The following is a 27,918-nucleotide window of genomic DNA, read 5'->3' on the forward strand; positions in this document are numbered from 1 at the left end:
TACAGAATTATCAATAAGTAAGTTATTGTATGTAATGATGCCTTTATCAATCCATTCTGTCCAGAAAAGTTCTCTTTTATTAATCTTTAGAGATTTATTATACCAAATAGGAGTTAATAAGTGAAGGTGAGCTTGTCAAAAAAAGGAACTAAACTGTGAAAGAGCTAATGCTTTAGAGTGTTTAAATATTGGAGAAAGAAATCTCTTCGGAGGTTGAGTTAAACTAGTAGCAGTAAGGAAAGAAAAAAGAGTTGTGCAAGTTCTAGTGAGCTCCAGGCAGTTAAGGGAGAAGAAGACAAATCTGTTAGGAAAGGCCAAATTTGTTTTAAAGTAAAGGCTGAGTGGAATCTAGAAATGTTAGGAAAATTAACCCCCTTAGTACTTTGGGCTGTTAAAGACGAGCGAGAGAAATCCTAGCTCTGCCTTATTCCATAAGAATTTAGATAGGAGGCTGTTTATGGTTTTGAAGAAAAAATGTGGGAGAGAAGTAGGAAGCATAAAGAGAAAAACATTTAAAATGGGAAGAAGCATCATTTTAATAGTTGCAAGCCTTCCCCACCAGAATAAGAAGAAGGGGGAGTTACCGTCTATGAGAGAGAAAATCCTTTTAAGTATATTGGTATGGTTGAGTTTGATGGCTTCTCTAATAGTATTGGCGTAAAGAATACCCAAACACTTAATATATCTGGGATTCCACCCAAAGCCAGATCCTTGGAACATATGAGAGAGACAGAATTATCCAGTTAGTTCTTGAATGCTCAAACTGGACCCTCATCGGTTCTGGCCTAAACATGACAGCCTATCTTTGCAAACTTTTATGGCCATCCCTTTTTGCTCTTACCAACATTTCCCTTATGTGAAATGCTTCAAAGCCTTAGTAAAAGCTGACTTGAAGAGTGACGCTGAAGTCATAAAGGGTTATTGCAAGCAAGTTGTCAATTAACTGGGACAAATTCTGTACATAAAATAGGCCCCCGTTTGTGCTTTGAAGCTCCCTCAATGCAGTCACACCCAACCAAGGAGTTTTTAATTTTGAAGTTATTGGAGTGAAGACCTTCCTCTGCAGCTTAGCAAAAAATGCAATTGCTGCAAATTGTCTATGCTCCCTGCCTCGCTCAAGCCCCCATATATGCTGCCCATGCCTCTTAAGGAAGACAGATCCTCAATGCAATCCCTTCTCACAAATGCAGTGTATGGACCCGAAGCACCCTAATAGGCTTTCATATTTTTGGGAGCTAGTGATGCTGTAGTGAACATTGGTAAACTAGGGCATCAAGATTTCAAAGTTCTTCTGGAAAGGATGCATGTCTTTTGCTACTGATGTGTAAAAGCCCGGAGTTCCTGCTTCTTGGAATGAGAGAAAGCATCTGCATCTTCAGTGCAGTAACAAAATGTCTTTCAGACAGTAGCACCAAGCCTCTTAAGTAACCTCAGCACCAGCTTACAAGATGTCTACTGGTTATTGATTGCATCCGCCATATACAGGCTGTTTGACCAAAATCTTACAGAGTCGTCCCAGAGTCACTCCCCTCAAACGTTTAAGGCTATTAAAGCTGAGAGCAACTCCAAGCAGGCGACATCCATTACCAACCCAAATTCAGGCCAAGCCACTGGGCAGTGACACATGCAATAGTCTGAGTCTAGAACTGCACCAGGGCCTACACTGCCTGCAACACATATTGAGGACCATGGAAGTCTCTCAAAACTGCTCTTCCACATTGTAATTCTTAAGGCATTCAGCAGGAAGTCCTTTGGGTCAGCTGTTGCCTCGACTATAGACCTAGTTAATGTGTGACCAAAGTGGAAAACCAGCAATGTGAAATTAATTTGCCCGACTAGGATCTGCAACTGTTCTAGGGTCATTTCTCCAGTTTCGAAGCAGGCATTAGTTGCAGATCTGAAAGCCCCAACTCATCAAGGTAGTGAATGACCTTATTTGAACCAGCAACCTGGAGAAAAACACATTGTAAAAAGACACAGAAGTATTCCAAGTAAGCACGGGACACTGAGCAGCCAATTGGTATGCACTTATTAAAACGATAGAGCCGAGAAACTCAAATTCTAGTAACCTGAAATCCTGAGGATGAACTGGCAGCATACTAAAATTGGATTCAATATCCGGGTTAGCCAACCACCACCACTTTCCTAATCGCTGAAATCTGAGTAAGGCTTTTTCCAAAGAGTTGGATTTGACTGAGCACAACTCTAGTCAATTGCATTATTTACCGAACAACCATGTCAGCAGTGATAAGTTGTGGAATAGCCTGGAAGCTGCAAAATCTTTTTTTTTATTTATTTTTTTAGCTCTATTCTCAAAGGGGAGCAGACAAAATCATTACATGGAGGGGGTGGAAATAGGACAACTATTCTGTCTTGTAAAACCTACTTAAGGATCCTATTTTGGCTTCATTGGGGTTAGTTAAGAGAGTGTCGGTTCTACACTGATAATCTACCTTTGAATTCACCTATTGGGATCCAGAAAACGGTGTAAATCCTAGACTCAGGTTCGAGGCATGTGGGCTGCTAAATTCATATCTTTGCATTAGATCGCCACCTAGTGTTGGGTCCGGATGATCGCACATTGTTGTCCTGGAAGAGTCTTCGAAGTATCCTGAGATGGGTGGCTCCTCCCCTGGACTACAGTGCGCATGGGCATCGGCTCCATCCCCAGATTGTTTTTTTCCGCCATTGGGTTCGGATGCGGTCTCGACGTCTCTCCGTCGGAACCGAATAAACATCATTTTTTACGGCCAAAAGGCTTTGGGTTTCTTTACGTCGGTATTGTTTGCGTTCGGTCTCGAGTTTCTTCCGTCTCTCGGAGCCGGAATCACCGGAGTTTCTAACTATTCTTCGGACATCGAGGCCTTCTCATCGCGACTCGACACTAAGTTCCCAACATGGAGCGGAGTCCGTTTAAACTCTGTCCGCTCTGTGGATCCAAATACCCACATGTAGATGTACACCCGGTCTGTAATAAGTGCCTTTCTCCAGACCATGATGAAGGAAGTTGCCGGGCCTGTGCGAAGTTCAGGTCGAAGAAAACTCTAACGATTCGGCGCGCGGTGCGCCTTGTGGCCAAACAGACGGCCCCGGATCCGGATAACATCTTCGGCGACCAAGAAGAAGAAGACCAGAGCCATCATCTTCAAATCTCCCCGCCTGAGACGGAGGTCGAGGCCGATCCGGAATATGACGACGACGGAGTCGTGGGTCAGGGCCTTGAATACGTCGACGAGGTAGGGGACGACGTGATGGTTTATGGGGCCGAGGAAGATAGCTCAGGGGACGAGCTATGCCCCGAAGTTGAAGAACATCAGGAGGGGGTCGCGGGATCGCCTGTCGGCCTTACCCAAGACCCTGTAGCGCAAGCCACGGCCCCGCCTGTCGGCCCGGCCACGGACATACTTGCTGCGCCTAGGGTTTCGAAACCGAAACTGAAAGCAACGGTCTCGACTACACCTAAGATGGCCGACCCGAAACCGAAACCGAAACTTAAGGACTCGAACGTCCCTAAGATGGCGGTCGTAACGGCGAAAACAAATAAACCGGCGGCCTTATCGACTCCGTCGACCTCCGGTCCGCAGAAGTCGAAGAAGCACGGCGATTCCACGGGGTCGAAATCGGCGCCGGAGGAGAGATCCTCTAAAAAGGGGGGCACGCACAAGACAAGCGCGCCGGCGCCGGCGAAGCCAGCTAAGGCGACCGACAATGCCCCGGCTCCATCGGGGACATCTGCGCATCGATCCAGGGACTCGGGGTCGGCGCCATCCATCCCTCCAAAGGACCAACGGAACGTCGCATCCGAAGGCAAGGCCACCTCATCGGTGCCAAAGACATCGGTCACCGACGCATCTCTCGTGGCTGCTTCACTACAAAGAATTAAGGACAAGGTTCTTTCCTCGTCGACGCCAACGCCGTCGACGCAGAAGGCGGCAGACGTCCCGGTCAAGCCGGCAAGTAAGCTCCTTTTCCTTCTACCGCCAAAAGTGGTGCCAAAGGCCTTTTCCTCGAAATCGACGCCAAAGAAGTCGGATTCCTCTACGGCGGGGACATCTTCGGGTCAAGTGCTCGACCCTGAAGAGGATTCGGAGTGTTTTATAGACGCGGACACGGGGAAGTTAACTCTTTATAAGAGGAAGATCACTTCGCAGCCGGTGGAATCCTACGTCATTCCCCTAAAGAAGAAGAAGGTTCCACAGGACGCATCAGGCCTCATGGAACCTATTCTACCTCCTGTGGGAAGGAGCCCAACACCGTCTCCAGACCACTCTGACAGTGGGGACTATGGTGAAGATGAACAATACACGTTCCCAGTAAATGAACCTGATGCACAGCCAGATTCTTATTATGGCATTGGGGACCAAGGCAACCAAGATGTGGGGCAAGACCCACAGTCCTTCAGTACACGTGCATCCCCTACGGAGGATTCAGCAGGTTTTCATGCACTGATTGAGAGGGCAGCTGCTAATCACGACGTGGACATGCATGCTGACCCAGTTGAGGAAGACTTTCTATTCGACACTTTTTCAGTTTCAGAAAGAAATGTAAAGACACTGCCTATGCTCAAAGGGGTCCTCAAGCACGCTGCGGACATCTTTAAAGAGCCTACCAGGGCAAGGGTGGTCAACCCACGTATTGAAAAAAAGTACAGACCAGCGCCTGCAGACCCTGCATACATTCGAGGACAGTTGCCGCTCGACTCCTTGGTGGTAGCAAACGCACGCAAGAGGGCCAACTCCCAAACAACGGGTGAAGCTCCTCCCCCGGATAAGGAGTCCAAAGTGCTAGAGGCAGGAGGCAAAAGAGTGGCTGCACAGGCTGCCAATTTCTGGCGTATTGCAAATACACAGGCACTACTGGCACGTTATGATCGATCACATTACGACACACTAGAGCAAATTGTAGAACACCTGCCTCCGCAGTTTCAAGAGGGCACCAAAATGCTTATACAGGAGGGACAACTGATCTCCAACGCGGCCATAAAGTGCGCACTTGATGTCGCGGACACGGCCGCTAGGGCCGTTAACACCAGTGTCATGCTCAGAAGACAGGCTTGGCTCCGCATATCGGGGTTCAAACCTGACATTCAAACAACCATACTTAATCAACCAGTCAATCCAGATAGACTGTTTGGTCCAGATGTTGACACCACCCTGGAAAAGATTAAAAAGGACACCGAAACTGCTAAATCGATGGGGGCCCTACAATCTCAGCAGTTTCGGGGCAATAATTTTCGTCGCTCAGGTGCCCGTGGAGTCACCAGAGGACAGATGGGTCAACAGTCACAGTTCCCTAGAGGTGGAGCACAGTCCTCGTACCCCAAACAAAACAAGAGGGGCTACAGGGGAAACAGCAACAAAGGACGTGGCAAAGGAGGCAATAATTCACGCTCCTCTGCCCCAAGCAACCAGTGACTCTCTGTCACTGCCCCCCGACCATTTAACACCTGTCGGGGGGAGAATACAGCAGTTCCTGCCCGTCTGGACCAACATCACCACAGACAGGTGGGTGCGACAACTTATACAGTACGGTTATTGTCTAGAGTTACAGTCCACTCCACCCAACATTCCGCCAAGGCAAAGACCTATGTCCGCAGAGCACTTGCACTTATTGCAGCAGGAAGTGTTGGTGATGCTGCAAAAAGGGGCAATCGAGCTCGTGCCAGTGGGGGAGGAAGGCACAGGGGTTTATTCTCTGTACTTCCTCATTCCAAAGAAGGACGGATCTCTCAGACCAATTCTGGATCTCCGTCCCCTCAATCTGTACATACTGTCAGAGCATTTCCACATGCTTACACTGCAGCAGATTCTTCCTATGTTAAAAAAAGGAGACTTCTTAGCAACCTTAGATCTCAAGGATGCTTATTTCCACATTCCATTACATCCGTCCCACAGAAAGTACCTCAGGTTCACTATCCAGGGCGCGCATTATCAGTTCAAAGTCCTACCCTTCGGAGTCACGACTGCCCCAAGGGTCTTTACCAAGTGTCTGGCGACTGTAGCAGCGCACCTCAGGAGGCAGAACATCCATGTCTACCCCTACCTCGACGACTGGCTCGTTCAAGCCAGATCGGAACAGCAGTGCGCCGCGGACATGTCGACTACCATTCACCTCCTTCACGACCTGGGTTTCTCGTTGAATTACCCGAAGTCACACCTTCAGCCGGCACACGTCCGGCAGTTTCTGGGTGCGACGATCAATACCCTGACGGCCTCGGCACGACCAAACCAGGTCAGGATAGACGGCATGCAGTCCTTAATCCAGAAGTTCAGACCGGGACACTCGCTTCCAGCAAGAGTGTTCATGCAGTTGATAGGCATGATGGCCTCCTGCATCTTCATAGTCCCTCACGCACGGTTGCATATGCGCCCGCTCCAGGAGTGCTTAGCAAATCAGTGGACACAGGCTCAGGGGCAATTAACAGACCTAGTGTTGGTTACCAGTCGGGCATACAACTCTCTGCATTGGTGGACTCCACACAACCTTTGCAAGGGCCGACTGTTCCAGGAGCCAGTGCCACAGGTTATCCTGACAACGGACGCATCTCTCCAGGGATGGGGAGCACACCTGCTCACTTACACAGTGCAGGGACTATGGACGACGCAGCAACAGAAGATGCACATCAACTATCTGGAACTGATGGCGATCTTCATGGCGCTCAAGTCCTTCATTGTACATCTGTGCAACAAAGTGGTGTTAGTCCGGACGGACAACATGACCGCGATGTACTACATCCAAAAGCAGGGGGGCACCCACTCACCACAGCTGTCTCACCTGGCTCAGAGCATGTGGAAGTGGGCCATTCAGAGGAACATCTTCCTCATGGCAGAACACCTCCCGGGGAAGGACAATCAGATGGCGGATCTGCTCAGCAGATACAGTCATCAAATGCACGAGTGGGAGATACATCCATCGGTACTCCAGCCGTACTTCCAAAGGTGGGGGCGTCCAGACATAGACCTGTTCGCCACAAGGGAAAACGCAAAATGCCAAAGCTTCGCCGCCAGGTTCCCACACCCCCAATCGCAGGGCAATGCGATATGGATGAACTGGTCAGGCAAATTTGCTTACGCTTTTCCCCCGACACCCCTGATACCACTGGTGGCGAGGAAACTACGGCAACACTCCATGACACTCATCCTAGTTGCTCCAACGTGGGCGCGCCAAGCATGGTACACCACGTTCCTCGAGCTCTCAGTGGTCCCGCATCAAAGACTGCGCCTCACGCCCAGACTTCTGACGCAGAACCATGGAGAAATTCAGCATCCAGATCCGCAACAGCTCAACCTAGCGATCTGGCTCCTGAAGTCTTAGAGTTTGGATACCTGAACCTCCCTCCTGAATGCATGAACATCATCAAGGAGGCGAGGAAGCCGTCAACCAGAGCATGCTATGCCGCAAAATGGAAGCGTTTTGTCATTTACTGTGCAAACAATGACATAAACCCGCTAGATGCATCTATCCCTAACATCATTTGCTATCTGTTACACCTTTACAAGTGCAAACTAGCGTACACTTCTATTCGGATACATCTATCCGCCATCGCAGCTTACCTTCAAAATAGGCAGCATCTCTCAGTCTTCAGGGTGCCTGCCATTAAAGCGTTTCTTGAAGGACTGAAACGAGTCATTCCACCAAGAACACCGCCAGCTCCCGTGTGGAACCTCAATGTGGTCCTCACCAGGCTGATGGGACCACCGTTTGAGCCAATGCACTCGTGCGAACTGCAATTCCTAACGTGGAAAGTTGCTTTCCTAATTGCCATTACGTCACTAAGACGCGTAAGTGAGTTGCAAGCACTCACGATACAAGAGCCTTTCATCCAAATTCATCCAAATAGGGTGGTACTACGTACTAACCCCAAATTCCTTCCAAAGGTGGTGTCACATTTTCATCTCAACCAAACTATCGATTTGCCTGCATTCTTCCAGAACCCACAAACAGTGGCGGAAAGGATGCTCCATACCTTGGACGTACGGAGGGCATTGATGTACTACATAGACAGGACACAACACTTTAGGAAGACGAAACAACTCTTTGTTGCCTTCTCACCACAACACAAAGGCAACCCAATTTCCAAAGCAGGAATAGCCAGATGGATTGTTAAGTGCATCCAAATCTGTTATCATAAAGCCAAGCGCACTTTAACAATACCCCCAAAGGCACACTCCACACGCAAGTTGGGGGCATCCATGGCTTTCCTTGGTAACATTCCTCTAGAGGATATTTGCAGAGCAGCCACGTGGGTTACACCACATACCTTTACAAAACACTACTGTGTTGATGTACATTCCAAACAGCAAGCGGCTGTAGGGCAGGCTGTTCTCAAGACACTTTTTCAGGTTTCTGCAGCTGGCACGGGCAACCGCCGCTGATGGAGGGACTGCTATGTATTCTATGCAAAGATATGAATTTAGCAGCCCACATGCCTCGAACTGAATATGCTACTTACCAGTATGCATCTGTTCTTGGCATGTAGGGCTGCTAACATTCATATCGCCCGCCCTCCTCCCCGGTGCCTGTCGCAGCTGCAGATATACTATTGTATTCAATCATTAGCATGGACATCCTTTATACTTGCCACTCCATCCTCTGCCACAATGGCGAAAAACAATCTGGGGATGGAGCCGATGCCCATGCGCACTGTAGTCCAGGGGAGGAGCCACCCATCTCAGGATACTTCGAAGACTCTTCCAGGACAACAATGTGCGATCATCCGGACCCAACACTAGGTGGCGATCTAATGCAAAGATATGAATGTTAGCAGCCCTACATGCCAAGAACAGATGCATACTGGTAAGTAGCATATTCATTATGTGCCCCTTACAGATCAAGGGAGGCCAATGACACCAAATTATCAATTTTAAGAGGGGATTTAGATAATTTTTGTTGCTGTGTTATATAGAGTAAACTCGACCCAAAGTTATTAGAGCACTTCACATGAGTGCCAGTTACATTACACAAGAAGAACAAAAGAGTTGCTGGCCCTAACATTGATTTTTTCTCTCAAAGTTTTGAGAATGCAAACAAAGGTAAATCTTCTGTTTGATTGGGTTACTTTATTTCAACCCTTTTGCAATTTTCAATTATTTTTATATTTTCATGGGTGAGAAAAACACAATACCAAAACATTTACAAATATTTACAACTATTATACAACTGACATATATACAAATATTTGAACATTTATACACAAACTTCTTTTACACAAAAAAATAGCGATTGTATATCCACAAATAATTATTCTTTGCGAAATTTCAAACCACTATAGTACCCAAAAGGTCAAGAAAAGAGAGGCAACAAGAATTAATTTTTTTCTTTTTTGGATAATTTAGAATGATGAATAATCGATTCAAGAACTAGTAATTTTTGATGCCTGTTTGCCGTTTGCCGACGCGTTTCGAATCTGGAAAAGATCGCAGATTCTCCTAAGGGCTCTTTCAATGTAGTAATCTATATGAATAGAAATATAAAGGAAGTTTGTTTCAATAACTAGAAACTAATGGTTTTAATGTCCCCTGTACATGCTGATAGTCACAAAACTAGTTACCTTCATAAGTGGGCGACGCGGTCCCGCGGTCCAAATATTCAAGTGGGGCTGTGAGCCAAGGTCTTTTGATTGTAACAGTGAACCTGTTATGAAAAAGTTGTGAAAATTGGCATGGTTACTGGACCACCATAGGCAGCACAGTGTAACTGGCTCTACGACTATAAGGCTCAAGTTTCCTACCTTTGTCCGTTGAGACAGTAAGGCTATGGATAATTTCACACTGTGGTTGGTATGCTCATGGAGCAGTGCCGATGATATCTGCAATGCACAAACATAGGTTGTGCTCAATGATAATTATTTTTCTATTTTCAACTACCACACTCTAGTTTTTATCTGGGGGGAGGGAAAACATACCTGTGTTTTTTTCAAATTGGAGCGGAGATCGTCGGTCACATTGCCGTTACTCTTAACCATACGGTGCCACCAATGAGTTCGCATTTCCTGGTCTTTCCACGCAAGAGTGAGGTGAGTGTTAGCGAGGTCTCAACAAATGTTAGAGACACCATCGCGGTTTCGCCCCAAACCAAACAATTCTTTATTTTTGAATTCAGCGCGATTGAAGCACGCTTACCCGCACGCCGCGGAGGAGCCCAAACCCTGTTCCCCGCCTGTCAATAAAGCCTTCGGCAGCGTATGGTTAAGAGTAACGGCAATGTGACCGACGATCTCCGCTCCAATTTGAAAAAACCACAGGTATGTTTTCCCTCCCCCCAGATAAAAACTAGAGTGTGGTAGTTGAAAATAGAAAAATAATTATCATTGAGCACAACCTATGTTTGTGCATTGCAGGTATCATCGGCACTGCTCCATGAGCATACCAACCACAGTGTGAAATTATCCATAGCCTTACCGTCTCAACGGACAAAGGTAGGAAACTTGAGCCTTATAGTCGTAGAGCCAATTAGACTGTGCTGCCTATGGTGGTCCAGTAACCATGCCAATTTTCACAACTTTTTCATAACAGGTTCAGTGTTACAATCAAAAGACCTTGGCTCACAGCCCCACTTGAATATTTGGACCGCGGGACCGCGTCGCCCATTTATGAAGGTAACTAGTTTAGTGACTATCAGCATGTACAGGGGACATTAATACCATTAGTTTCTAGTTATTGAAACGAACTTCCTTTATATTTCTATTCATATAGATTACTACATTGAAAGAGCCCTGAGGAGAATCTGCGATCTTTTCCAGATTCAAAACGCGTCGGCAAATGGCAAACAGGCTTCAAAAATTACTAGTTTTTGAATCGATTATTCATCATTCTAAATTATCCAAAAAAGAAAAAAATTAATTCTTGTTGCCTCTCTTTTCTTGACCTTTTGGGTACTATAGTGGTTTGAAATTTCGCAAAGAATAATTATTTGTGGATATACAATCGCTATTTTTTTGTGTAAAAGAAGTTTGTGTATAAATGTTCATTTATTTGTATATATGTCAGTTGTATAATAGTTGTAAATATTTGTAAATGTTTTGGTATAGTGTTTTTCTCACCCATGAAAATATAAAAATAATTGAACATTTCAAAAGGGTTGAAATAAAGTAACCCAATCAAACAGAAGATTTACCTTTGTTTGCATTCTCAAAACTTTGAGAGAAAAAATCAATGTTAGGGCCAGCAACTCTTTTGTTCTTCATATATATTAGGTCCAGCTGCCCCCTTGTCCCAGGACCAGACTCAGTTTTTTCATAAAGTTACATTACACAAGGGCATCTTAATTTTTTTGTAGGCATGGGGAGATTAAGTGATTTATCCAGAATCGTATGATGTTGAGTCAACGCAGACTCAAACTTGCTTCCCTGGTTCCAAAGTCACCAGCTATGGCCGTCACGCCACATCCTCGCCCCTCTATATCGTAAATAATGTCCCCATTTTTTCCAAGCCTTTACTCTGGGCATCTTTAGCTTTTATCTACTAATTACATTTAACCTCTCAGTGGGAAGCGAGGCCATCAAACCAGTGGACTTGTTTAAATTTACATGTTTGTATAGTGCTAGTACACACCTTTCTATTGAAAGGCCACCACATTCCTTTTTTGTCTACCCGCCCCCCACCTCTTGAAGTTTGCAGCTGGCGAAATAAAGAATTAGTCTTTTACGGCTTGTGCCTGTGGGACACATTTTCCAAAAAGACATTAGATGTCTGATCCCATCACAAATTATTACCAGCCTTCTCCAACTTAAATTCAGTCATACTCTGGTCAGGCATTCCCCCCAAAAGTTGCCCTGATTATTTTTTTCCCTTGTATTCCACCAAATGTGCACCTGGATCTAGTCAACTGGAACGGAGTGAAAAGCAGCAAAACTCAGTAACCAATTTGTCAAAGTCTACTCAACCTTGGGTGAAGGTCTGCCAATCCCATTACTTTCATTCTACCACTTAGGTGGGTCTACCAGTTGAAACAAAAGGATTCGTTCTTGCCATGCATTACGGAAAAAGTAGGGAGCCAGATGTCTTGTATCCCTCTCAGTTTCGACATATTAAACCTGATCTGTCCTTTCCTTTCTTATCTGGTGTGTGGCATCCTTTATGTCTGTTGGTGTGACAGCTCCCCAATGCAGGGTCCTTTAAGCTCAGCTGGTTTGCTATCTACAAATAATATAAGTGAGGCCAAGGGTCAAGTAGTTGCTCAGAAATATATTTGCAGAATTTCGGCACCATTTGGTAGTGAACAACTTAATTTGTGTGCCTTGGGATGGAGGATAACCTAGAGGCTGTGCCACAGATTTAGATATGCTCTAGTTGTTGGTTCACTTATAACTTACTTAGTTGGTCATGTGACACCAAAATAATTAATTGGCGAACAGTGTAACAGTGGCTGATGTAGTTGTGAGCCAGGGAGGAGAGTAGGATCTCGTTTTTGGGTCATGAGGCAGTGGATGAGCTATTTGTTGGGCTTCGTGGGTAGGGACATATAACCTTGGACTCAAGAGATGCCCCAGTTGATACTCTGTAGAGCACGTACAGCATAGGGTGACCTGGTTGGGCGATGGGGTAGTAAGTGACTTAATTGTTGTTTCATTCAATAGATGACCCTGCTATTGTGGGATGGGGTAGAACGAGCTCTAGTTGTTGGGTGATGGTGTAGACAGTGACCAAGTTTTTGGGTCATGCTACAGAGAATGCTCAAGTTGTTTGGCCATGTTGGCGAGGAAGTCCTTCCTGTTGTGTCATGGGGCAGAGAATTGACTACTTGCTGTGGCTCATGGCACCACTTTATTTGTTGGGGTAGAGGCTTCCGTAGTTTCTGGATGATGGAGCTTACTAAAATAGTAGTAATCACTCTGTTTTTATATAAAGTTTGGTACCCCAGTTTTCTCTTTTTTAGCACAATAAGTAACCTCTTTTTTCTGTTGTACATTTTTGGTAGAAGGAAGATCTATGTCAGTCATGCTGGGATTTGAACTTGCAACCTGTAGGTTCCACAACGGTGTCGGCAGTGAGTGCTGCACTCACTAATTCCCCCAGCCAGCCTGAATGGACCATTGGGCAGTGGATGACCTCATTGTTGATGTATGGGGTTGAGGCTCACCTGCTGTTAGACACAAGATAATCTTGATTTTAAGTCTTGGAATAGGTGACTACTTAGTATTTAGATTCACATGTCAGTGGACAACCTATTTCTTCTGCTATGCAGCAGAGACTATGCAGGTTATATGAGGACATATTGCTTTTCCATGGGATTGAGGATGCCGTGATCATACAGCTTGTGGGACATGAAATATATTTAAGTATTAAGGCAGTGATTTTTTTGCAGCAGGGGAAAGAGTATAACCAATTCAGTTCGCTAGTGTGTCAGAGTAATATGTAGTTGTTGGTCTTTGGGACAGGCAAACTTCACCTCGGCATGTTAGGTCCAGCTTTACCTCTGCCTCTATTAATATAGCTATCCAAGTTTCAATGTTCTTCCCTGTCAGGTGGGCTTCAGCTGTTTGTTCCCACATGCCCCTGGACAATTTTCGAGCTCAATGACTCTATGCGTGATTTCCCGCATGGGCTGAAATAGTCTTTGACAGAATACACATGTTAGTGTGTGAACTGTTTTTCTTTATTACAGACCAGTAACGGTGGAGGGAGCTTAAGTGATTACTCTTCCTCAGTTCCGTCCACTCCAAGCACCAGCCAGAAGGAGCTGCGGATTGACGTCCCTCCCACTGCCAACACCCCAACACCCGTCCGTAAACAGTCCAAACGCCGTTCCAACCTCTTCACAGTGAGTATCTTGCCCAACACCTGCACAGCCTTCCCAATGAGTACCCTGTCTAATGCTTGTGCACAAGAGTTCAAGGGGCATACAACTTTGAGTACGCCATGTCCTTACATGTGCAGACCTTTGCCACTTCGTATCTTACCTGGTAGTTACTTGTACCTGTCCACATGCAACCTCCGGCTAACTCTTAACATTTATCTTCCCACATCATTTGTACTGTTATTGCAGCCCTAACTGGTTTGCTATCTACCAAATATTGCTGACAACAGTTATGGTATGCCTGTGCATCCCTACTACCAACCAAATGTCAACAGCTGTACTGGTGTCTATGCAGCATTTCCACTGACTCTTCTCGCTGCTGTCTGTTTAAGGCAGTGCTATCACTTGTATTCCTTCCCAGTAAGATACCTTCTCAATACCTGTTTGTCTTTTCCTGTGCCTTATGCAGTCACTACCGTAAACCTGTCTGTAATCTGTCCTATCCTTTCTACAGGCTGGGCATGCCGCCCAATACCTGTTTGCTGAACATTTGAACAAAATTACCTCACCTTGCTGCCTAACCAGTTGTTGTCCTTTAAGCCGTGTTGGTAAATTTACAGTCTTTTTTTCCATGTGAAGTCTGGATAGCAGGTCTTCCTAAAACCTGCACAGACCTGTGCTTATTTTCCAAGTGGTTGGCACAGTTTACATTTAGAAGATGTAAAGTACCCCTTCACAAATGAGCATTCAAGCCGATGTGTTTAATAATACCTAAAGATGTATGCCTGTACTCATTGATAATAAGTCTGGAAACTCCTCCCAAGCGTCTTTCTTAGCCCCACGCAATGGCCTAACTAGGCCACGCAAAAAGTAGGGTGGCTTACTGGTGATCAGTCTCACAATATCTTTTTCTTACTGAAGCCATGATGAGTGTAAGATAAACCAATGAGCAAGACTGAGGTGTTGACTTTGTTCCTTTCTTTTGCTCTTGATGTGCCCCCAGCTGTATCTGGCATTTGAAATACCTGAAAATTACATCTGACATTTCCAGACTGATTGGAATTGGTAACCGGTTAAAAAATAACTCTTACAAAACTAGAGTACACTTTACTCTTGTATCAGTGTAAACGTTCACCCACCTTCAATATTCAAATTTGTCTGCACTCTGATTTATTTATATTTTTGCACTTTTTCAGGGAAATGATCTACCAGGAAGATGTATCAGCATGCCGTACACACAAAAACACAATAGAGAAGCACAATATTCCTTAACAAGAAAAGGCACTTCAAAGCATCACCAGACAGTAACAAGAAATTTTCCAGGCGGGGTTCATTCATGTTTGGGAATTAATGGTGTAATTACCTAAAGCCATACAAAAACAAGCCAACATTTTGGAGCTCTAAGGAGCAGGGCTGGTTGCCCTGACAGTGGGAACAGAAGGAACCATAAGATGTAATTTGTAGTTGTAAAGCGCACTTATACCCCAACTGCGGTGTCCTGGCGCTGTAACACATACCACTGTGGAACCCTTCCTGGATTTTTTGTGAAATGTCCACTCCTGGGCACCCCCAAGGTGAAGCCAGGCATCCCAGCGCTGTTGGGGCCATTGTGGAGATTAAGCAAGCTATTGCCCAGAGTCACAGAGTGGGACCCATGATTAGAATAGGCACCGAGGCGAGAATTATCAGGTCCAAGGAAATTGAGCCCAAGACCCACCGTGGCGGGAATTGAACCCTGGTCCCAGGTCAGACCTCTGCATCAGGGTCTGCCGCTCGAACCATTGAGCCACACTTCTCCACTATGTCTTTGGGAGGGAAGAAACCAAGCTCTCCAAGTACTTGAGCTTAGATGAAAGAGTTAGAAAGGCGGGACAGAAAGAAATTGGTTGAAATGTTGGGGTTGAGGAGGGAGGAAAATGTGAGCTAGATTAAGCAAAAAGAAAAAAATAGTTACAAGGCGCAATTAGGAAGGTGAAAAACCAGGGAAGATGCATTTTTCCTGCAACATATGGAATGATCTTCTAATAGTCTCTGGTCCGGTGGAAGGATGGAGGGGCAGTTCTGCCTGGTATTTAGATTTGTTTTTAATGTCGGGTGTTAGTCTATCTAAGCTTGTCAGATTTTTGTTGCCACCAGAGATATTTAGGAAAGATTGAAAGCATTCACATGAACTTCCTTAGCTACATTTTGTGTACACAGCAGTACTTGACCAAAAAGACACTTTGAATATCAGGTGGTTACAACAATTTCTTTTCAGAAATGTGAGCCACAGACCATCACTGACAATGTTAAGAGTCACCGCTAGATAGACAGAAATTGAATTTTGTGTTGTAGCAGAGCTGGAACTCAGGTCCAAGAGGGATCTCTTTCAGTCGAATTAACCAGGAAACCACGCTTGTTTAAACATTTCCACTTTTCTTTGTCACAGTAAATGAATTTTAATTTTGTCTGCTTTGTGATCTACTCACTTGAAGCTCCTCCTCCGATCTTCCTCATGGCCTCTCTCTAAATTCCTCCTGTTGCATTAGGTTTCTAGGGCACACTATTCTCATCACAGCAGTAAAAAGTTGAAAAGTGTTCTCTGTCATAGGAATTTTCCCTGAATTCGTGAATGAGTAATTTCTCCTGCAAATGGGATCCCAGGACATTACACTAGAGAAAGTAATCCGAGATGCATATTTTCCAGTATGACCAAAACAAAGGCTAAAATGGGCGTATCAGGGGAAGCAACCTCTGAAATTTTTTTATGTGTAAAAATGAAGGAAATTAAGCAGCACCGGCTTACGTAAACGAAGAACTGCACAGTCCCCAGTTTGACTCAGCAGTCACCGAGGCCACAGCTTTGACAATTGAGTCTCAGTTAATTTTTCTGCTGTATAGATTCAGGATCCATGACTACTGAGCTCTTACAAATTACCAAATTTCCTTTTATTATTTCACTTACATTTTCACTAACTTAACACCACTTTGCGCCACTCGTTGGTGCTTCTCTATCAGACAGTTTTTGTGTAGTTTTTTCCAGTTTATTCTTCTTTCCCTTCCACCACAGTGCCTTTGATTTGAAGTGCCGGAACTTCCTCAGATTGGCCAACTGGCATATACTGCAACAATATTCATTAAAATGTGCAAATTTGAAGAAAGACGACAATAGATTGTGAAGGCAATAAAGATAAGGGGAATCCCAGAGCCTCCTCTGAGTGCTGCTAAGGCAACTCAGTCATTGGAGAAGCCATCTTCTAAGACAAATACAGGAAAAAACCTTCCATCTATATCGGGGTAGTAATTGATATAGTACTTAAGAAGTGCAGCTCTCCGCAACTGCTAGGAGCTGCTGAAAAGAGCAGCTCGCTTGCCCTGTAAGACTGATTAAAGTGCTCTTCGTGGTCTGCCCAAAGATTTAATGACTATCTGCCAAGAATTGAGATATGATTTCCTACAAGTTGTCAATGAGGGCAAAATCTAATGTAGTTAGGTGATTAAAGCGTCACTGAACATGGCAGATCTTTCAGAGTAAGGATCCTGTTATGGTTATCTTTGAGACACTTGTAATGGATTGAACTACTGGGCTAAAACCAGTTGCCCCTGCAGAGTGACAATGCTATTTGGATCCAATGCTGATGGCGGAGAAGGCATAAAATAAAGGCATATCAGACACTCTTGAAAGCGGTAAGTCTTGTAAGAAGGAAGGAATACGAATATCTGCATTGCAGATTTTTGCAACTAGTTTACCATCGGGTCATTGATCTGCCACACAAGCAGCATAAATTGAAACCTTGTTATTCTCAGCTGAGATCTTCAAGAGGGAAGTACAGCTAACAGGAATTAACCTCTTTGAGACGTATCCAACATTTAAGCAGTGACTTCCCTGCTCTGCCCTTATTGTTGCCCCTTCTGTAGGGATTAGCATTACTGAGTACCTGGAAGCGTGCCAATTAGTAAAAAAACACATTTGTAGAGTCTCTTGTGAAGTGCGACTACACTCTGAAGCTCAACCACAGAGTCCTAATGAGGTCATCGAAGATCAGTATCTGAAGGACACTCGTGTGTGGCTGCACAAAACAAGCAATAGAATGAATGCCATGGCCACACAAGAACAAGTACTTCTATTCAAGATACTTTCTCGTAAGGAAAAAGGGGTCAGAAGAAACAAATGACACCAATCGTGAATCCAAGTACAACTAACGTGGTTGTAGAAAAATTGTTTGCATGCTGGCATTGCATTAATTTTTTCTGCAGCTCACAAAAGGAGACTGGATATATGCCATGAGCAAAGATTCTTATTTCTGTGTTCCCTTCTCCCGCAGAGGGAGAAAATACCTCCGAGTCGCAGTTCAAAAAATTATTTCTAGTTCCAGGTACTGTTATTCAACCTAGTTTTAAAGGAAGCTGTATGCCAGGGTATCCAAATTGCAGTGATGGAGTGTTTAGGGCAGCACTCCAACTTTGACTACTCCAGTGCAGAAGATTCAGTACATGAAATTGGTAATGGTGACACATCTGCTAAAATGTATACTTCAGCAGAAAGGACGATTTCCATCTGGAAGAAGTGGCATATCAGCGTACCAAGCCTTACCCAGAGATTCCTTAAGGATCTCCCTACTCCTTAGTGCGATGACATCCTGCATCTTCAAAGTTCTTGTTACCTTTAGATCCATGGTCCCAAAAAGGATTGCTGTTATTGTATAATCCTGCTGGGACTCAGGGTGGTGCACCAAGCTCTGAAAGCCAGCTGACCAGCTCTTAACAAGTAAACCGGTGTTAATTTAGAAAGACAACACTAGGAAACTTATCTGAAAAAACAGGGAAGAACAAGATTGCGATCCATGTTGAAGGACCGTCCGGTTGCATGACACTGGCTAATCAAAATCCCCTCATAACAGCAGCTGATTTGCTGACAGCACAAAACAGGCAGGTGGATGCTCTGAGCAGAATCACCTCAGAACATCAGGCGCGGATCCTCTGCTACGTTTTCAATCGAGTCTTCAGTCTGTTTCAGTTAACCCCAAATTGCTCTATATGAAAAGGCAAAATATCCAACATAACCAAGACTCGTCGCAACCAGGGGTCATGAACTCAGTAGGAAATGCATTTTTAAGCGCTCCAAACTGGTCAAAGGAATTTCATTGTGCTTCTCCACTAATGCATGTCATACCGAGGGTAATCTTCAAATTAAAACAGCAAACATGAGCAATTATATTAACTCAAATGCACGCCTCACCTATCAGTCAATTAACTGGAAACAAGTGTAAAAAAAAGAAAAGGGGGGGGCACATTTTTCTTAGGTCCTTTGGCTGGCACTGCCGAATGCCAGGGTTACTAAATACCAAGGCTGCTTGGTCTTGATTCTACCTCTTGCTGTATTCTTAATCTACCCTCTACCCTCTACTCTTGTTGTGTCCTACGCACCCTTCTGAGGTCTTTCAGAAAATATCCTTAAAATTGTGCCCTACAACACCCATAAGACTATTGTCCATTCACTAATCACTTTATGGCTGGATTTTTCCAGTGCCCTCAATCTGGGTCTGCCTCACTATCTGGTTTGGAGGCTTCAGGTGGTACAAAATGCTGCAGCCAGGTTACTAACATTAACATTCCTTGTCAGCATTCACTGGCTTCCATTACAAAAGCGGATCCCCTTTAAATGCTTGATGCAGACTTTCAGAGGTTTCCATAGGAAAGACCCCAAGTATCTGATGGACAGACTCCATCATCATCACCCCAAGAGACTGCTTAAATTATCCCATTTGTGCCTGTTAAAAATTGAGGGAGTCCGAAAGACTAGTAAAGGAGGACGCTTCTTTTCCTGCTCCTAAACTGTTGAATGAGCTTCCTTCCTCTCTACGTGACAAACCTTTGGAACTGTGCTTTATAAAAACAGTTGTTTTGTGTTTTCTGATCTTGTTCCTCCTAAAATAAGTCTTGGTGCCTAAACAGAAGTGTTGTTGATAACCACCTGCACAAATTAGACACGGCGAATGAAGGTCTTGCAAACCCAACGTCTCTAGTGTGCATTGCAAAATCATGCACCAAAAATTACAATTTACCATTGAATGTGTCTCTCTCTCTCTCTCTCTCTCTCTATCTCTATATCTATCTATCTCTCTCTCTCTCTCTCTCTCACACACACTCACTCTCTCACACACACTCACTCTCTCTCTCTCTCTCTCTCTCTCTCTCTCTCTCTCTCTCTCTCACACACTCACACCCCCCCCTTTCACTCACTCTCTTGAACACACTTTCTCTCACACATTTTTTTCTGTGTCAGATAAAGTGTACTGGGAGCACAGGATAAACTCTTCAGTGAAGATTTAAGTGATCGAAAAGTCGGATTAAAATAAGTAATCTTTCCATTTTAACCTATTAAGATGCCCAATGGCACATTTTGCTATAGATGTATTTTTTGAAAGATGACAAAGATTAAATAAAGTGTATCAGATTGTATATGTTCAAAAATAACACAGGGACCTCAGTGTTCAAAGTTCGAAACCAGACAAACGCACTTGTCCCTTTGCTTTAAATGCAAGGAAATAGTCTCGTTTTAAAAATTTTTATGGTTAATTACTTGGTGCAAAAATGACTCTGGATAAAGCCAACTTCTGAGTAAGTAGGAGCTTCATCAAACTCCAATTTCCTAAGGGTTTACCCACCACCTGTTTTGACTGTAACCTTCCTTCTGTTGGACACTGAACCTCCTGTGTAATGACTGTAAGAGACTAGATATTGCGGCAAAGAAATATTTGTTTAATAAAGTACTTATCTCTGAGAGCTGAAGTTGCTGCATTCCTTGTTCTGAGGTATGGTAGGGGTCCATCGGACTGTACTTGAAATATTTTAAACGTTTTTTTTGTGTTTTTTTTTTTGGGTAAAACATTTTTATTGGCATTTTTCAATAATACATACAGCACATCTTTCCTTGCCGATGACTTTTAGCATTCAAATGATCCCGCATGGGAATGACTAATTATGACACAACAACCTAGGGGTTGAAGGCTAATATGCCCTGTCACTCATTCCAATAACTAGCAAGGATCCTCACTGGACTGCGTCCATATACAGGTAGCCTATGCAGATGTTACTTGCCAGGTCCCGCATGGGATGTGAGGTGCCTTATCTCCCCGCATGTGAGCTCACAGGGGATTCAACATTTCTGCCTTGTGTTCAAACCGTGAATAAACTTGGAGTAGAAAAATTGGGATGCACTGTGCCGTATGTTGAAGAGTGCGTGTTGGAGTACGCCTGAGAGCCTCACTTTTGTGGGATACCATGATGTTCTTATGCAGAGTTGGACTGAGGCAGGGGGAGGGACCACGCTAAGAACTTTCTGAGCGGGAGCGCGGCGATGAGTTGATGACCACTAATTGGACTTACCCACTGGGTGTATGGGCCCATTGCATTCCTACTCGAGCATCCCCTGGGGCTGTAGAGGGGCCTAGGTGAACCACCCCGGCGTTCCCGCCACTACTGTTGTTTACTGTGTAACGGAGTGAAGCAGCATGGCCCATGACATGGAAATTGGATGTTTGCGAATTCCTTGGACTTCCTCCCCCCCAAAGGATTCCCTCTTCCTCTGCACCCCAGTTCTTGACTGCACCCACCCACGCCGCCGGGGGGGCCGTCAAACGCTTTCCAATGCATTGTGATGCACCGCTTGGCCAGGAGGAGCACTAGGGAGGCAAAGCGCATTTTGACCTTCATATGCTTGCGGCGCTTACCGATGCCAAGGGGCGCTGGCCTCCCACGTGTAAAGATCCCGGAGACCAGTGACTGCTTCAAGGGTAGTATGGACGGTGCACCAATAGCTGTGGAGGGATGGACAGTCCCACAGCATGTGAAAGGAGGAGGCAGCGGGCTTGTGACATCTTGGGCAGGCGAAGGTGCTATCAGGGAAATACTTCTGGAGCTTTGCAGGAGTGAGAGATGCCCGATGTAGAATGTGTAATTGTATGTTTTTGAAGCGGTAGTTGCGGGAGACCTTCTTGGTGTATGCTAGTGCTTTGGCCCATTCCCTATCATGTAAAGGCCTGCAGAAGTCGTCCTCCCATTGTTCCTTAAGGGATGCAAGTGAGGGTTGCCTAAGGGATCGTATTGCTTTGTAGATCCAAGTAACTAGGTGTCTCCCTGGGCCCATCTGAAGGATTGCGTTAAGGACTGGTGTATAGGGGGCTCGTCCTCTAATGTGCGCCAGTGTCTACAACAGTAATTTAGGAGCTGCCTGTGTAGCAAGAATTGTCCCCCTGAGAGCTCATTCACAAGTGCCTCAAACGTCTGCAATTGTCCGTCAAAATAGAGTGCCCCAACGTCTGTCACGGCGTGCTCCGTCCATAGGTGCATCATTCTCTCCGTGTAGTATGCACAACCTTTGGGTAGCCCTACCAACGGCAGGAGGGGAGAATATGGGGCGCCGCGCGATTCATTCTATAGATGCGTGCAAGACAGGTGCGCGCCGTCATCAGCTGTAGTGGCCTAGTTGGGGGGGGGGGGAGGTTCCATGGACGGCTGGAGTTTGCAACCGTCCAGCCGTAGTGGCCAGTTCTCCTTGTGCCCGGCCCGCTGTCCAGCGGGACCCCCATTGTAATTGGGCGGCCAGGAAGTAAGCCTCAAAGGATGGCGCAGCTAGCCCTCCTTGGTCCAGAGGTAGCTGCAACTTTGCCAGGGCGATACGCCTATGGCCAGAGCCCCAGATAAGGGTCCCCAGTAAGGCACCCAGCTCACTGAAAAATTAGCACGGGGGAACCACGGGGGAGGTTGGCAAAGAGATATAAGAGTCTTGGGACTAGGATCATTTTGGCAACCGCTATCTTACCTGTGACTGCGAGCGATAGATCCTTCCAAAAGTGTACAGAGGACCTAATGTCCACCATCAGCTTTCGATAGTTGCCTTCGTAGATGTCCTGTGGCGTGTGATACAGGCGAACTCCCAGGTACCGTACTGCCTGAGGGCTCCACGAAAGGTTAACATTACCCAGCATCAGCTGGCACTGGGGCATTGCCTGTACCAGGGCATAAACTGTGGACTTGGCCCAATTAACGCGTAATCCAGCCACTTCCTCAAAGTCCAGCAAAATGCGTGTTATAGAGGTGAGGTCTGCTGTAATATCCCGGACGAATATTAGAACATCATCAGTGTACAATGACACTGTATGTATGGAATTGGCAATAGGAATTCCCCACTCCTCACCCTTGGCATGAAGACAGACTGCTAAGGGCTCCATTGCCATGGCGAAAAGGAGAGGGGTGAGCGGACAGCCCTGACGGGTGCCATGATGGATGAAAAGGAGGTGGAGATGAGGGGGGCCTATTAGGACTCTGGACGTGGGAACGGTGTATATGAGCCTAGTATATGCTTGAAGGCGAGGCCCTATTCCCATATGTTGCAGGACCCCAAATAAGTATGCCCAGGAGAGGGTATCAAAGGCTTTTTCCAAATCCAGGACCAGCCGCGCTGCATGAGGAAAACAATCACGGATCTGGTCCTGTACATGGAACAACCGCCGGATATTGTAGGAAGTATTCCTGACCAGCACAAAACCATTCTGAACCGGATGTATGAGCTGGGAAAGGATAGTGATGTACCGATCCGCTAGGATCCTCCTGTAGATTTTATAGTCTGCAGGCAAGAGGGCTATAGGTCGGTAAGAACCCATCAGTTGGGGATCCCTATCCGGTTTATGAAGGGACACTATGACTGACTCGCACATGGACCTGGGCAAAGCGCCCTCCTCTAATGCTGCTCGGAAGTGTCTCTCCAAGTGGGGGACCAGCTGGGATGCAAAGGTGCGGTAAAACTCCAATGGAAGGCCGTCTAAACCGGGGGCCTTGTGGGTAGCCAGTGCCTTCATAGCATGTCTAATTTCTGTCGCTCGGATGGGGCTATCGAGGTCTCGACGAGTGTCATGGTCAATCTGGGGCCGTTGGTGCCTAGCCAGGAACTGGGAAAGGGCCTCCTCAGATACCTGAACCGGGCTAGTGTATAATGATGTGTAGTGCTCCTGAAAGGCACGCAGGATTGAGTCTTGGGAGTGTAGCAAGATACCTTGAGCATTATGAACGGCCGTGATTGGTGGAAGGGTCGAGTCCTGCTTGGCAAGCCACGCCAGTAGCTTTCCTGCCCGTCACCTTCCCTGGGAGCACGCGCCGTGTATGCCGCGAAGTTATACATACGTAAGCCTCTTCGTATGCTGTCTTAGCGGCGGCAATACGGGCCGTTATGTCACCGTCTGGGTTAGCTTCCTTTGTAAGGGAGGCCAGGGCTTGCTCTGTTCTTTGTATATCCCGCTCCAGAACTTGACGAACTCCTGCGACTTGCCGAATACATGTGCCTCGAATAACAACTTTAAAGGCGTCCCATTCGGCCGCGTGTGTGGTTGCAGCATCAGTGTTCTCATGGACGTATTGGCTGATGTGGTCTGCCTACGTTTGCTTGAAAACCGGGACGTCAAGACATTCCTTGGGGAGACGCCATGTAGGGACAGGAGGGTACGGTGGGCTCCACTGCATCGTTAGTGTGTGCCCGTCATGGTCTGATATGGTCCTGCCCAGATAGTCTGTGTCCGAGATGAGAGATAATATAGCGGGGGAGCAAAGGAAACTATCCAAACGCACTCTGAGGTCATGGGGCACCGGATGGAAGGAGTAAAGCCTAGCAGTGGGGTTGCGAGTGCGCCAGGCATTGCTGAGAGACCAATGGTGTGCCCATGTCGTAAACCGCTTTGCCTGTGTCGCTCTGGGAGACATCGGGCGCCGGGGGTGGGATCTATCCAGTGTTATGTTTTGTACGCAATTGTAATCCCCTCCTAAAATCCAGAGGACTTGTGTGTATGTGCTCAGCGGGGCAGAAAGTGCATCCAAGAATTTACTTTGGTCCGCATTTGGCCCATAGATACTCCCCAATAGGACTGCTTGGCCGTCCAGATTTTAGACTTTATGTTGACTGTAGTTAGGAATATTTTGTCCTGGTAAAGATGGAAAAACTTGAATCCAATCCAATGTCCAATCAAATATCCAGAACCCTTTTAAGTAGCAAATTGGGCCACTAAAATCGTTATCGTTGTAGTCGCCCTGCGAATATTTCCTTGGCTTAGCATAGGATTCCAACCAGAATAACCGGTGTGCACAACATGTGTTTAGATGCCTCAGCATTCTTTGGCAAGGAACTTTATAACCTCAAGGTGGAAAACACCACAGCCATGCAGGATCTTCAGCAGAGAAGGGCTGTTTGACTCACGTCTTGGCAAACTATGCAAAGAGGGTTTTATATGAAACTTTGTGTTTAAAGTTACTTATAACATCAACAGTTTGCAAGTGACATACCCCTTATAGACAATCTGGCATTGTTCCGTTCAAGTCGGTCATGCTTCCCAAATATAATGTATTAACATCTCTCTTCCTAAAAACAGGACCACGGAAGAGGAGATAGCGCAGTATTTCCTGTAAGAGTAGGAAAAAAATTGCGACTAACTAGAACAAACTAACCATGTCACAACTGTGCACAAATTCAGAGAAATGCCTCTGCAAATAAAGTACTTTATAAAATAAATTCTGCAGCAAGTCGTGTAAGATGTGGATCCTTTTATGTAAAATGGGGACATAGAGCCAGTACTGACTTTTTCAACATCTATATAGTGTGTACATGCTACTTCACTATCCAGTAGAAGATCTTTGTAGGCCTAACATTACATTGGAATAAAATTGTGAATGCTTTTTTTGAAAGATACAGACTTGTACATAGACATGTAGGTGTCTTATTCCCTACATTGTGAAAGATATTAGCTACAGCAGACCAGTGAGACAAACACAGCCCATTATTTAAACTCATATTCGAAGAACAGCTCAACTCAGTTTTAAGTGCTCCATTTTGGACTCCAAATTATTACATTTGTTTACAGAGATAATAGTACTTCTGAAAAGAATTGGACTACTCTGCTCTTGTGCAAACTGGGATTAAGTTTCAGAATGAGATGTATCAATTATCTTAAATTTTGAATGCCCACAATCTATAAAACTTTTCAAACATCATTTTCTGCCAGTCTGCATGCTTGGCGGGTCTGATCTTCATAGCTTTGCTGTGACATCCGTTCTTCTGCATCATTCTTGTCTTCTTTTGAAACTCCAGATGAGTGACTGTTAGTCTTTGAACGAACAGTATCCCCAATACAGTGAACTATCCGAATAAATGATCGAAGTATCATATTTGTCATTCCTCTTCTTTTAATCTATTGCAGTAAGAGAAAAATATTGAATTTTTAAAGGGGTCGTTCAAGAAGCTGACACACAAAATGACCAGAGTCTTGAGCACCACTCCTGATTTACTAGACTGGCCAGCATATTTAGAGCATCCAATGGTTGAATGGTGGAAGACCAAGACACTCTGATCTGCTTGTCATTAGAAATGCATTTCAAATGAGTTTTCATTAAAGTGAACAACTCAAAAACAATACATTATAGAATGAAGAAAGGGGGCATGAACGTTTGTATTGTAGTTAGTGAAGTCTAGAAGCTTTTGCACTGGGAAGTTCCAAACGGCTTTGACACACAGCAGAGAATCTGCAAAAGAAATGAAAAGATTGAGCCAGTGATTCATGTACCCTAGCCAAAAGTGCCAGCATTAATTAAACCAATGCTTTCTGAAGAATTGGAGCTACCATCTTAGAATCTGCTTGCAACTTAAGAATATCTTTAAAATAAACCCTCCTAAAATCTAGGTCCACCGTGGAAGAGTCTCTAAGGAAAGTTCTACCAAGTAACAGGTGACCCACTCCAATGTGATCCAGAAAGTCAAGCTCTCCAGAAATGTCGTTCTGTAATCTTCTGTATTATTCACTAGAACCCTGAAAGGCATTAGGTAGAGGAGCTATCTTAGGTGATGGAATAGATGTTTAATTGTCATCAGGCAACAGTAAATGTGGTGACTTAACTCATGTGGCTATACAAGCATGGTAAATCCCTTAAGTTTGGATAACAATCATTTTTCATTATGTATAGAAATAGTACGATTTTACCATTTATCGATGTGCCAAGTATGAACTTGTTAATTTACAATATCTAATCAACGTAACAATGTTTAAAAAAAATAATCTTAGATTCTTTTTATTTTCTGTATGATAAAATAAAAAAATGGTTTAATGGTTTATTTTAAATCCACATAAACAATAAAAGAAGATGGATCACAGAGTAGGTCAAGTAGCCTTCGCTGATAACTTCCTGTTCCAATATTTTAAGTGCAAAATATTCTGTAAGTGGTGTATTGCAGGAGGTCTTTAAAGTTGTCTTATCTTTGGCTAGTCAAAGCAATACTCTCCCACTCTATGGGAGGCATTTGGGGCTGTGATCAAAGGCCGGGCACTCACGCTAATAGTGGGGCACAAGAAGAAATTGAGGGCACATATAGAAATGTTGGAAAAGGAAATACTGACAGAAGAAGTAAAGGTAGCAGACACAGATGATAAGTCAGCTAGACATGCCCTTAATACGATGAAAAGGTAAAAGTGCCTTACCTTTTCAGTTTAATTACCCAAGCCCTCAAGGGGTTATTTGGGTCGCTCACTTTTTGTTAATCTTAATACGATGAGGCTCGACTATATTTGCCTTCTATTGGGGTCAGCCAGATCTAAACAAAAGGCTGCACAACACAAAATATATGAACTTGCTGACAGGGCGGGCAAATTGTTGGCCTTACTAGAGAGGCGGGACCAAGTCCATCGCTGGGTATCCCTCTTCAAGGGGGCCCAATTGGAGGAGCTGAGAGATCCGTAGGAGATTGCAGAGGCATTTGCTACCTATTTGGCCCATATGTATACCCTCGCTACCACAACCACAGCCCTCGATTCCCGAGACTTATTGGCTAACATCCCAATGACCAGACCAGATCTGGTCCTATCAGGTGGTGGCAGCTCCTGGGACTGCTGGAGGTCATCGTGTGTCCCAGACGAGCACGATTCAGGGCGAAACCCTGACTGCCAAACTTTGAGGAGCTGCCGAGCTCTCCGGCAGCCCTGACGGTGGAGTGACCAGAGAGAGAGGACCAAGCATGACAACCTTGCACCAGGTACAACAGCAGTAGTGAGGGGGGACCCCAGAGCAACAGACGCATTGATCAAGGCTGCGGGGGCAGTGGGTTACGAGCGGCTCCGTCCTGCAGTCAGGATTAGCCTGTGCTAAGGACAGCTATTAAATGGCCGATCG

The 27,918-nt window shown here is 45.2% G+C and overlaps 1 protein-coding gene across 5 annotated transcripts in view; it reads left to right on the forward strand.

Moving 5' to 3' along the window:
* Positions 1–27,918, forward strand: part of AGAP1 (ArfGAP with GTPase domain, ankyrin repeat and PH domain 1) — a 1,113,642-nt gene that overhangs the window by 592,871 nt on the left and 492,853 nt on the right. For 4 of the 5 annotated variants that reach the window (XM_086956296.1, XM_086956297.1, XM_086956294.1 and 1 more), the window contains exon 8: positions 13,606–13,761. The exons of the other annotated variant lie outside the window; for it this stretch is intronic. In XM_086956296.1, coding sequence (XP_086812422.1) covers positions 13,606–13,761 — 156 coding nt within the window. The remainder of the gene's footprint in view (positions 1–13,605; positions 13,762–27,918) is intronic. 5 annotated transcript variants of the gene reach the window in all.

Source organism: Lissotriton vulgaris, chromosome 2_1 (assembly GCF_964263255.1).
Source record: "Lissotriton vulgaris chromosome 2_1, aLisVul1.2, whole genome shotgun sequence".
Lineage (NCBI taxonomy): Eukaryota > Metazoa > Chordata > Amphibia > Caudata > Salamandridae > Lissotriton > Lissotriton vulgaris.